This window comes from Nuphar pumila, chromosome 15 (genome assembly GCF_984573655.1).
Source record: "Nuphar pumila chromosome 15, dmNupPumi1.hap1.1, whole genome shotgun sequence".
NCBI lineage: Eukaryota > Viridiplantae > Streptophyta > Magnoliopsida > Nymphaeales > Nymphaeaceae > Nuphar > Nuphar pumila.
The window spans coordinates 40,245,012-40,257,114 of record NC_143263.1 but is presented as its reverse complement, the minus strand read 5'-3'; the positions used below and the strand labels follow the sequence as shown (position 1 = coordinate 40,257,114).

At 39.2% G+C, this 12,103-nt stretch overlaps 1 protein-coding gene across 2 annotated transcripts; it reads left to right on the top strand.

Moving 5' to 3' along the window:
- Positions 1-818: 818 nt before the first annotated feature.
- Positions 819-9,320, top strand: LOC149815208 (putative ADP-ribosylation factor GTPase-activating protein AGD14). 2 transcript variants are annotated; one of them, XM_089989425.1, is made up of 14 exons: positions 819-955; positions 1,367-1,479; positions 3,148-3,209; positions 3,450-3,537; positions 3,654-3,715; positions 3,823-3,919; positions 4,044-4,508; positions 6,608-7,084; positions 7,184-7,345; positions 7,424-7,525; positions 7,605-7,688; positions 8,044-8,182; positions 8,262-8,307; positions 8,726-9,320. In XM_089989425.1, the coding sequence occupies exons 2-14, from the start codon at positions 1,381-1,383 to the stop codon at positions 8,862-8,864; spliced, it is 2,022 nt and encodes a 673-aa protein (XP_089845551.1). In that variant the 5' UTR covers positions 819-955; positions 1,367-1,380; the 3' UTR covers positions 8,865-9,320. The 2 variants fall into 2 exon arrangements, with proteins under 2 accessions (XP_089845551.1, XP_089845552.1); XM_089989426.1 differs by lacking the exon at positions 819-955 and adding an exon at positions 1,016-1,093.
- Positions 9,321-12,103: the final 2,783 nt, after the last annotated feature.

The window sequence follows — 12,103 nt, the reverse complement described above, 5'->3', positions numbered from 1 at the left end:
AAAAATAAAAAATATAAGATTTTTTTTTTTACGATAAATAGCCGTTTAAAACATAAATATCACACTTAAATTACGGTATTTTATGTTTTTTTCATAAATCTCGCGATATTTTGAAAATCTCACGATATTTGTCACACTGTTGGAACTCTTTTTCCCGTCCATACAATTGAACAGTGACATTCATTTAGGCTCATTTTTCAATTACATCCTCACAAAGATATATATCAATATCATCACCCATTTTCTTCTTCACTTCCATTGTCCCCCTCATCTCCTTTCCAACACCGACTCCCAAACAGTGCTTTTGATTGCTTAGGATTTGAGATTCACGGATCTCTGGCCTGATCTCTTGTCTCAATGGACCAAAATTAACATCTTGTTTCTCCCGTCCTTGTTCTTTTCGTAATAGGAGATGAATATTGTCAAATGACTGTTTCATGCACCGTCCACACCAGCTGCACTCTCCTAGTTCGGGCCGGTGCATCAAACAAGCCCTTCGGGATCGATATACAGAGTCAATGTTATAACCGTAGGGGTGAGTGAACCAATCCAAGCTTCATTAGACAGCTTAACATATCTATGTCCCGATTCATTTTTAGTGGACCTTGGGTCCATATCCAAAGGCACAATCCAAAAAAGAAAAAAAGGGAACTCGCATGCCCAATATTGTCATTTTCAAAAAAGTTAATTTTTAATAAAATTTAAAGCTAGGTTAGGGGCATTTGTGTCTGTTGATCACGAAAATTATTATGTTCCTCGTGTAAAATAATCCCCAAAATGCAAAGAAATAAAAAAAAGTGAAAAAATTCTCCTGTAATGATTTACATTCGTCGATCTTCAAATCTCTCTCTCTCTCTCTCTCTCTCTCTCATGCACCCCATTCCTGACGATCCGACGCTCAGTTGGACCAGCTAGGGTTTCTCAGACAACCATTTGAAACCCTTGACACCAGAAGGTTACTCTTTCTCTCTAGGTTTCTGGAGATTTCTGGGGATGATGGTAGGATTTTAGCTGATCTGATGGAATACGGTTGGATTCCGTTCCGTTGATCGCGAAAACTCGGGATTTTGTCGGTCATCTGGCAGAAATTTAGGTCTTTCTCGTGAATTACGGGTCCGATTTGGGGTTTTTGGGAACTGGGATTTTCGGGATTTCGCGTCTCTTTGTTAAAATTTCCACTTTTTTCATTTTGGTGGTGATGGGGTTTCGTTCTTTTCTGTTGTGTGGGCGAAGCAGGAGATCTGGGAGGGATGGCGAATCGCATGAGCTGGGGTTTTCGGGATTTTGCGTCTCTTTGTTAAAATTTCCACTTTTTTTCATTTTGGTGATGATGGGGTTTCGTTCTTTTCTGTTGTGGGCGAAGCAGGAGATCTGGGAGGGATGGCGAATCGCATGAAGGAGGACGAGAAGAACGAGAGGATAATTCGCGGCCTCTTGAAGCTCCCCGCGAATAGGAAATGTATCAATTGCAATAGCCTGGTGGGTTTTGCTCGTGATTTCTTGATTTTGATAAAAAAAAAATCCTTTGAAGAGAGTCGAAGTTGAAGCAATCGTAGATCTTGAATTATATTGATTGTCCATCGTATTGAGTTGTGGAACATCTTAGTTTGATTTCTTTAGATGAATTTGTTAGTTGGTTTTGATAATTTGTCTAATAAAAAGCGTGAAGTTTCTTGTTTTCTTTTAGTATTTTTTCAAGGTATCTTCTCTTCCATAAATGACTTCTTCCATGTGTGAAAGCTGCAATACCAATCACATGTTTGAATTTATCGTTTCAGTTTGATTTGTTGTATATACGTAAGATTTACATAGATTTAATTATGTAGGCGTTCAAATACTTGCTTCAATCTCACGATCTATATTAGCCATGCAAACAATTTGGGTTCTCCATCTTGAATTGGTTATGATTTATGGGGTGTTGCTATCAGTGAATTCTCAACTTTTAAGTAGCATCTGATCATGCCTTGCTTGGTCCAAATGGGTAAGTTGTAATGGGGCGATCCATTTACATTGAACGATTTTTTTGGTTATATAGATTGAGTTGCTCCTGTTTCCAAAATTTCACCATGTTGGAACACCAATTAGCTGTCTTAAGTGGATTCATCCTCGAGTTTCTTTTTGCCTAAGTTGTTTCTTGGACGTGGTTGACTTTTCTCTTAGCTAGTTTTTGCTTGTAGGTCCGCAACATTTACATATCATGGATCAAAGGGAAGAATTTCTGCAACATCAGTTGTCTTCTTTCATGCATTCTATAAAAACACTTTATTTTCTTGATTTTTTGGAAGTGGCGAAGACACCAACAAGATTGGGAAATTGGTGGTGCAGTTGAGTCCGCTTGAATTCTTGGAAGTCCTATAGGATGTACAAAGTTCACTTCCCAACTTTTTATAAAGTAGAAACCCAAATTCTTAAGTATCAATAGAGAAACACAAGTGGCAACATATAATTATAGCCAAATGAGTAATATCAATAAGCTTAAAAGTCACGCTAAAATCCAAAAATTGCTTTAAGTATCAACGTCAAATTCACAAGTCATGACTTATAATTGAGATATCATAATGCAAAATTAGCATATAAAAGCCAACACGAGAAGTAACAAGGAAAGAGGGTTAAATTTACCTTTCAAAACATACCTAGGCCACTAGATAATAACCAAAATTATGCACCATATTTACCCTTGAAAACACACCTAGGCCACTAGATAATAACCAAAATTATGCACCATAATTACCCTTGAGTAGCCGGTAGCAACCCAATATTCCGACAGTAGACTAGTTGACTAGGGTATCCAATCAACTGCACATTATGTTGGTTCCGACCAGTCTCACATTTAACAACATGGTCTGATTTCTTTCAAAGAAAAAATGGAAGGGAGGAAATCTTAACCTGTTGTAGAATTCACATGGTGAGGAGAGGTGAAAAACATATATTGACCGATAAATTGCAACTATTTGCCTGACTGTACTGTTTGCTGGTTTTTCTTGCATTTTTATTGTTTGTTGATGTCCAATGCAATCTACTTCCATCCTTTTTGCTTCTTTTCGTTATTCTATTTAGGACCGACTGTCTTTTTAATGATCAGAATTATTCACGTCATTAAATATTTCATATAATGAGATAGACTAACTCTTTTTGTTTGCTAAACAGGGGCCACAGTATGTCTGTACAACTTTCTGGACATTTGTTTGCACGACCTGTAGTGGGATACAGTAAGTTTTAAATGGTTTTTCTTCATTATGTAATCATGTCTATGTTCTGTTCATTGTCTATTGTTCTGCACATTGATCTTATTGGATTATGTAATCAATATAAACATTGTCTGTGTCCACAATTCACTTTGTCATGATATTATTTTCCCTGTTTGTTATATCTCATGTTCAGACAGTTTCTGTGTTCAAGCTGTTGGTGTTATTGTTCTAATTTGTTTACTATTCAATAATACTTGTCAGTCGTGAGTTCACTCATCGTGTGAAGTCAGTTTCGATGGCAAAGTTTTCTTCACAAGAAGTCAGTGCACTTCAGACTGGTGGAAATGAGGTATTGCCTAATAGATACCAATGTATAAAGTTAATTTTCAACATTTTTCTTTTATCTTAATCATGGCATTTCTATCTTAAATCTTAGCTTGAAATGGTTCTTTTGCATTCTTTCAGCGTGCGAAGGAAATCTATTTTAAAGAGTGGGATCCACAACGTCATTCAGCACCTGATAGCAGGTATTGCTAACTGTGTTTTCTTTATTTGTTTCTAAAGGAAGGGTTTGGAGTGTTGGCCTTGTTTTGGTTGTTGTAACCAGTTGCTAATTCGTGCTTTTATTTTTCAGTAATGTTGATAGGCTCAGGGACTTCATTAAACATGTCTATGTGGATAGAAGGTACACTGGGGAGAGGGGTACTGATCGGCCTCCAAGAGCGAGAATGGTCTGTTTGCAAAGTTTTGGTGGCTGATTTGCTTCTCTCATGAATGATATTTGTTTTTGTCAGTTTTTATAGGTTATTGTGGTGGCATCTTCACATGCTATCTGAACTGTTTGGTCTTTGTCAGGGAGATAGGGAGGATTCAAATGAAAACAGGAGGTCAGATGCTTATCGTGAAGACTCTCGGAGTCCACCATATGAGGATGTGTATGATCGCCGGAGAAGGCCTGAACAGGGTCGCTATGATGATAGAAATACTAGATATGGATATGATGATAAAAGAAGTCCCGGCCGATATGAGGACATGTACAAGAGAAGTCCTGGGCGGTTTGAGGTTGTAGATGATAGGCGTCGAGATGATAAATTTGGAAATGTGAATCAAGACAGGAAATTCGAAGACCGACGATTTTCTGATGGGCCATACAGGACTGAGGAGAAGTCACCCAAGCATCAAGGGGACTCAGACGTATCCAGTCCTCCTGTGGTGCGCCCTGTTAGAGATATTTTGGGTGAAGATGTTCCGCCTTTAAGGGTCGGTGATCCTCCAAAATCAAATGGTACCAAAGGTGTTGATGGTTCTGCTCGTGCACAGGTTGCTTTTATAGTTCTGACTCCTGTTCTAAAATTGTTTCAGCTTTGATATGCTGGGAGTCACAAGTGCTAAATGCTTCTAAACTATAAACATCTTTACTTCAAATATAACTGCCTATTTTATGTGTGAATGACAGATAATACATGTTTGTTTATAATCATTTTTATGTTCTATTGTCGATTTATTTATCTTTTTGCATTGTGGGTGATCCTAGTTGAGATAGGCACCTAGCCTTGGCCTACATAGAGTAGATCCACCAATATTAGGTCTAGAAAATGGACAAACATCCAAATTCTGGATACCTATATCTTGAGTATCCATGGCTTCTGATATATCCATGCCTAGGAATCCAAACAAGCTCTGGATGATCTCCAATTTCTTCATAGTGTTTGTTTTGCTTGTGATGCAAATCTTATCTTGAAATGACATCTCAAAGGTTTCTCACAATCAGTTCATGGCAATGTTACAGACAATTTTGCTTGGGTTATTATTGGTAAGGAAACATTTTGGGATATTTTGATTTTTTTTCTTGGAAATTCTTGATATCTGGTAAAAGAATTCAAAAAGATACCTAGCATTTTTTTTCTTTTTAAAATAGGCAAGCTGTAGGATTACACCCATAGGATATGAATTAAAGGTCCTTTGGTTATGATAATGAGATCTAACCATCCAGCTATCACATTTGAACCCCAAAATATTAAAAATTTTGGCATTTAAGAAATCACAAATTTGTCATTGTTCTACAATAAATTCATGATATTAGCATTATAATGAAAATTTAAAAAATGCACCTAAATGATTAGCGATAATAAAAAACATGTCTGGGTTTTCAAAATTGTTAAAAAATACACGTAAACTTATGCTTCATTAATCAGACCTGTTTTTTGTCATTTTTACTTGCGTTATCACAAACCCAAGCTAAATTTTGAGACTAAAGTTGCTATTTTACCCTCAAACTTCCTATGTTAGGTTTTTTTTTTGAGTAAAATGGTAATTAACTTTGATGGAAGTAAACTCTGGGTTTTTGAGTTAACCATGAAAAGATTTAGGTGTGTTTTCAACAATTTCAAAAAATTAGGTGTGTTTTGATTTTTGCTAATGGTTTATGTGATCCTTTGAAAATTTCCCAACATTATATTAAAATATGCATATAGAATGGTTATATCACAATTTTCATTTATTTAAGTTTTGGTTAAATTATGGGAAAACTCACCAACCTCGATTTATCATGATTTTTGTGGCATTAATTTATGGAAGGGATACTGCTTGTTGGTTTCGGGGTAAATGTGAAAGTGTTGGCTTTTGAAGATTTGCTTTCTGATCTCCCCACTCATTATCTGCTGCCTTAATATCACTTGTTCATGGGTACATAATGGTTAACCATAGTTTTTCTTATTGTCTATTTTGCTCGCTATGGAGGCTATGACTGCATTTCAAGCTCATCTATGAGTGCATTTATTGTTGATTGATGGTGGAGGCTTAAAAACTCAATCTTTTTTTCAAAGAAAAAGAAAGCAAGCAAGGATGAAAATGGAAAAACCAACCATTTCGCAATTCAAAATCCTTGGCTGATTAGGATGCAGGATTGAAGGCTCTGTATTGAAGCCATTCACTATTTAGACTAGTATATCTTCCTATTTTATAATCAAGCTCTTGATATGTCTTTCTTTTTTGTTTTGTTTTGCCTGATTACCAATCTAGGGAATGCTCCATAAGAATATTGTTGATAATAAATTTCAGTTGCCAGAAGGATTTCAATCTGGAGGTTTATCCCTTGCCTAAAGCCCAAAGATCTGCAAACTTCTTAGCAATTTGGTTTTCAATTAAGTTTGCTTTAAAAAATTAAATCATTCTAAAATGTAATAATTGATCATTAAGAGTAGGAGGGATTCTCAACTACGGAATATCAATTGCATGAAAGTCTGTGCTATATAGACCAGTGCACTTCTTTTTCTCCAGCTTGGCTTACCTGTGCTATTTCAAATGCAATATGTTTGATTCATGCAAAAAATTGTCGAAGTTTTCCTTTAGATAATTTGATATAGAATGTGCACTCTCTATTTTGGAAGGTTTTCATTTTGATTTTGTTTTAATTGCAGCGAACTGCATCTTCCAGTAGCATGGGTTCCACCGAGGGAAATCCAGTAGAACTGAAGAGAGTGAATTCGGGAAGTTTAATTGATTTCGCTGCAGAACCTGAACCTCCTGTTGTTGCAGTGCAGCAGGACCATTTTTCTGGTCAATCTATTTCTCAGCCAACAGCCAGTTCATCAGTTGGCAGCAATGACTGGGCATCATTTGACAATCCCTCACAGAACAAAGCTGTTGCAACATCTTCAAATGCAGCTACACCAGCTTCTGTACTGGAACAATTGTCATTTGACTCATTTCCCATCGTACCAGTTGCAAACATCTCCACAGCGCCTGTTGGTGGTGTTGATCCGCTTGTCAAAACTAGTTCAGGTGGGCATTGGCAACTTATGCAGCACCAACAGCCATCTCCATTTCCTTTAGCTGATGGTCAGTCTGCAAATGTGCAGTTTCCGCAACAGGTTACTGTGGTTCCCAATAACCAGGTAACTCCAGGCTATTTGATTTACTTTCTGGATGGTAATTGCTATATGTTAATTCTTCTCTATGGATTTGCACTCAGCTCCGTATTTTTGTCTGTACAGCCCTGGAATTCGATGCTTTCATCTAATGCACAAACTCAGTTAACTGTACAAACAGCACAACCATCACAGGTGGCTCCCAAGCAAACTCAAGAAGCTACAGGGGCGGCACCACAGCCCAATCCTGCGGATGCCAATCAGAATGTTAGAAAAGCATTTCCTGAGGTAATAAGATAGGTTACCTAGCAAAGACAATATTTTGACTTCGTATGAAAATTTCTTAGTTAAAAATGTGTTCTGCAGAATCTTTTCAGTCTTTACTCAGTGGCACCTGCTCCAGTCCCTGGTTGGCAAAGTCGACCGCAGATTGGCTTCAATTTTGGGGGCCATTATCCTGCTGCAATGGTACTTGCATGCTACAGACTCATTGTAGTTTCTAATATCATACTTTAGAAACCAAGTAACAATCTGTAGTTTATTGCAGCCAATTACCACTTTCCCACAGTCTTCAAAGTCCACAAATCCATTTGATCTGACCAACGAACCAGCACCAGGTCCTGTAAATATGGTATGCATATTTGTTTCATCTCAGCTATTTTGCTTTTTTTTTCCTGGATCGTATGATGAATTATTATGCCACGTTGATAAAAGAAAAAAGTGAGGGTAGACAAATGTAATGATGGAAAAATCCACTCAAGTGCTCGAGTTGCACACGTCATACTGTGAACCATTATATCCTCTGTTGTTTTTGAACTCCTTGGGGGGTTTGGCCATCAGAATATGCAAGCAAGTGGATAATAGATACTGGAGTACATTTTCTGCAATGTTTTTTTACTTTTTTATCTTCTTATTTCATCATCATGTCTAACCATTCATGTCAAAGGAGGTGTCTGCTTTGAGTTACTCATGTTTTTATGGTGCAGTTTCCTTCCATGTCGTCTTTGCAAGGAGCACTGCCAAATGTGCCCACTCCTGTGCTCATGCATCATGCTGGCTTTGGTGCACCCACTTCTCAATGGGTGCCATCACAAGCAACTACATTTCCGATGTCAATGGCTCCAGGTGGGATGGGCCTTACAATTTTATAGTGTTTGGAATATCATTCTACCAGATATGCTAATGAATATTTTGGTAACTGCAGGTGCCTACATGGCTCAGCATGTGCCTAACAGCTTGCAAGCTATGGGGTAGGTCTCTTCTTCTCTGCTGCATAATTTTCTCATAATTGGTGACCCATCAGACAAAACCTTATGTTGCTAGGTTCTAAAACTATAAGTTGCAGAAACCAGAAACACAATCTTCGGATGCACTTTGATGTCAACTGAAATGTTCATCTCTTCCATTCTTTGTCTTATTTATTCTCATCTGTAAAAAACAAAGCAAAAACTTCAGGCTTTAAACCAGGATGATGATTGGACTTCAGCTGGTCTGCCCTTGCATTCCATACTTTTCTTTCTAATTGGGTGGGAGTTGTCTGAAGTTTAGGTTTATAATTGTGTGCCATTGTGCAGTCCAAAGATAAACTTATACTATTAGTGTATGCTTGTATGCACTTTCATGCGTGCATTTAGATGAACAGCTTTTGATGAATTTGCATCATTGCAGACAACCAGGCCTGGGAACTTTTAGCGGTGGTGGGGTAGTGAAAATTCCTTTTGGGGCTGATCAGCAGCCAGCAGTTGGAGGTCCACATCCGTCTGCTCCAAATACTTTTGCATCCCTTGGGGGAAATCCTTTCGGATAAGATTTTGAAAGTGTCTTAATGTTTTAATGGTCATCATCTTGGTCCTAAGTTAATTGTCGGCCTCCATTCTTTCCAGTTAAATGAGGATCATATGAAGCATGCTTGGGTTAAACAAGTCTCTGGTCGGTCCTGATCCAAGTTAGGCGCTTACATGGTTTTGTTGGTCATGTAAAATTGAAGTTGAAGGGGAGGTATGTGAATTGGGTAGTTGCTATGGAACATAGGCAGTACAAGAAATTGAAAGTCTCGTGCGATTGTTTCTCTAGTGTAAATGTATTGTTGATGATTATGGTTTTTGAGCAGGTGGGTTCCCTGCCTGCCTACCTAGTGTCTTGTATTTTTTGTTTCAGCTTATTGTTTCCTGTGGTCACCTTCGCACGGTTAGTCGTTAGGACTTGTTTGTAAAATGATGTGATGAACATGGTTGTTGAAATGAAGTTTTTGTTGGTGTTAAAATCTCTCTCTCTCTCTCTCTCTCACACACACACACACACACACACATAGGCTGAGCTGGGGGGGGGGGGGGGGGGGGCAGAACTGGGCTGTAGCCCAGTCCTGCCTCCCGGTCCAGTTTTTTTTTTTTTAAAAGCCCAGTCTTAGCCCAACCCTGATTCCATATGAAATAGATTTTTATCCATTTTTGTAGCCCAGCCTAGCCCAGCCCTGACCGCAGCAAATAGTTTGATTTGTCCATATGAAATAGATTTTTATTAATAATTGTAGCTATTTTTTATTTTAGCTCAATTTTTTTTCCCGAACCCGACTATCACAGCATTTTTTTTTTTTGCTACACCCCTGTTTGCGCACCCCCCCCCCCCACCCACACACACACACACACACATGAATCCTAGCTACGCCACTGCACACACGCTAATATGCTGTACCAGCCTGTCTTTTCAGTATATATTTCAAGCTTGCCTTTTACCGAGGATTTAAGTATGGTTTGGTTGGCTTTAATGAGGAGAAGAGTGAACTGCTGATTTGGATCTTTTAAATAATAAGGCAACTCTCCCGATTTTGGTTGAACCTAGTCTGCTTCAATTGATCCGATCCATTAATGCAAAAAGGCAAAGAAAAAGAAAAAAGAAGAAAATAGCCTTGGTAGTTTTGTGATGGTTTGTCCTGGTGCATTCCCGTTGAGGGGGTGTGTTGTCTCTTTCCTCTAGTTAATCCATTCATTGTCAGCCTGCCCCATCACCCTACTTTATGTTGTGGGGTTTCTTTTGAAGCTCACCTTCAAGATCATAAAGAGAGAAACAACCTTGCATTTCATTTTTCACCTAAACCTTCCTATCATACCATAAATAGCATTCACTGAATAATACGGATACGCAGGTCTCCCAATATTAGAGATATGGATGCCTATTGCCTTCTGATGATAACCAGGGAAAACCACCTCACAGGCCAAGCTAATTGGTGTAAAAAACCCAGGTCCCGTTGCCCACCAGTGAGTACACCTGGCTTCACCATCTGTGAGTTTCAAACTCATGACGTCCCTTCAATTGGGTGACCAGTATGTCGCCTCTATCAGATGATCTGGCCGAGCCAGACCCTCTTCACACTGTTCCATTGGGCCAATGGCCTGAGTCATGGGCTGTTCTTCAAACCTGAGCCCGTTAAGAAGGGGCCATCTCCGGGCCGGGCTGCACTTAAAGCCTGGTGGGCCCAGCCCTAATCATAAACCACATATATTTTTCTCCCAGAGGCCCATCTGCACATTAATTATCAAAGCAATACATCACAAGGAGTGTTTATTTCCATGTCCTACGACAAGGACTATTGATTCTGACGTTCATGGTGAGTAGATGCAACTAGGAGTGGACATTGGGCCGACTCAGCCTGATTTGGGCTTGACAGGCCCCGACCTAGTAATAATTGGCTCGGGCTCGGGCTCGGGCCTGTTGGGCCCTATTCATTTTGCAAATAGGCTGGGCCCAATTACCTTATCAGGCTAAGCCCATCCCGATCTGACAACCAGTCGAGTAGTCGGATACCCGGCCTGATGTTGACCCCTTGCTGCTCTAACAAGCAATCACCTTTCCAAGACATACTAAAAAGGTAACCAAGAGACCTACATGAGTTAGCCCATTTGACTTAGCCCACTGCTCGACCTGGAGTTAAGGACTAAACCTCGCTTCTATGGACTTGAAAGTAGAATACCTAACTGGAGTCAGGTGAGCTTGAAGGAGGGCGGAATCTAGCCTAGCCAAGCTTATGCTTGAGCCTATGCACTAAGTAGCTTGGCCAAGCTCAAGCTTCTACAAGGCCTCTTGGCATGTCATGATGCAGCTTGGCACTGGCACTGGGGTGCAAACCGGCCTGACATACCGGACGGGAAGGGCAGCACATGTCGAATTCATGCATCACAATGGCTTGACAATTGGAACGCAAATCAGTTGGAGTTTGGCCCTGAATCCAAACCAGATCCAATCCAAATTGTCAGATCGAGTAGTATATGCCTCAATGTGGGTTAGTTTTGGAACAAACAAGGTCAGGTATAGCGATATTGCAGTTAGAATCAGGCAAATCACATGGTCGGATCTAGATAGAATCATATCCAGCCAACCTGTTTTATTTTTCAAGACGAAGATTAAAAGATTTTGCCCATGTTCTGTGGATATAGTAGCAAAGTGACTCAGACCATAACCAGATCTGAGATTCTTCTGTAAGATCTGAGTTTAATCCTGATCAGGTAATTCGATGTAGGTGCTTGACAGAAAGTCATTTTAAGTATCACAGTCGATTAGTATCACCACAACCAAACATGGATGTCAACGGGGCACCAATTAGTTGGATTCAGTAAAGGAAAACAAATCCAATTAATAATCAGGTTTGGATTCAGTTTAGGATTTCTTAACCGAATTCAAGGACATCCAAATCTAATTACATGTATTTAATCGATTCACTATTACCTTTTCTCCATCCAAATCTAACTCCGATTAGTTGAATTTGGTTATTGTCAACATCTGACCTGAATCCGAACAGTTCACATCCCTATAACCAAACCAAGCCCTATAATGCAAGGCCTTGGTTGGGCCAGCCCTAACATAAATCTTAGACCTGCACGTGCAGAAAAAGGGGCATGTTAAGAATGGGTTAGATTGAAGTAGACCCAAATGATACAAAAAGGTTGATCTTGCAATGTTTGACTCACTTTGCCTTCCACTGCAAATCTATTTAAAACACCCAAAAGTAAGAATGACATTTATGTCCAAGATATCCATGCCATGATCAACACA

Coding starts and splice junctions, on each gene's coding strand:
- LOC149815208 (XM_089989425.1), top strand. CDS start 1,381: ATGGCGAATCGCATGAAGGAGGACGAGAAGAACGAGAGGATAATTCGC. Junction 7,085..7,183: donor CTGTGGTTCCCAATAACCAG/GTAACTCCAGGC, acceptor TTGTCTGTACAG/CCCTGGAATTCGATGCTTTC. Junction 7,526..7,604: donor GCCATTATCCTGCTGCAATG/GTACTTGCATGC, acceptor AGTTTATTGCAG/CCAATTACCACTTTCCCACA.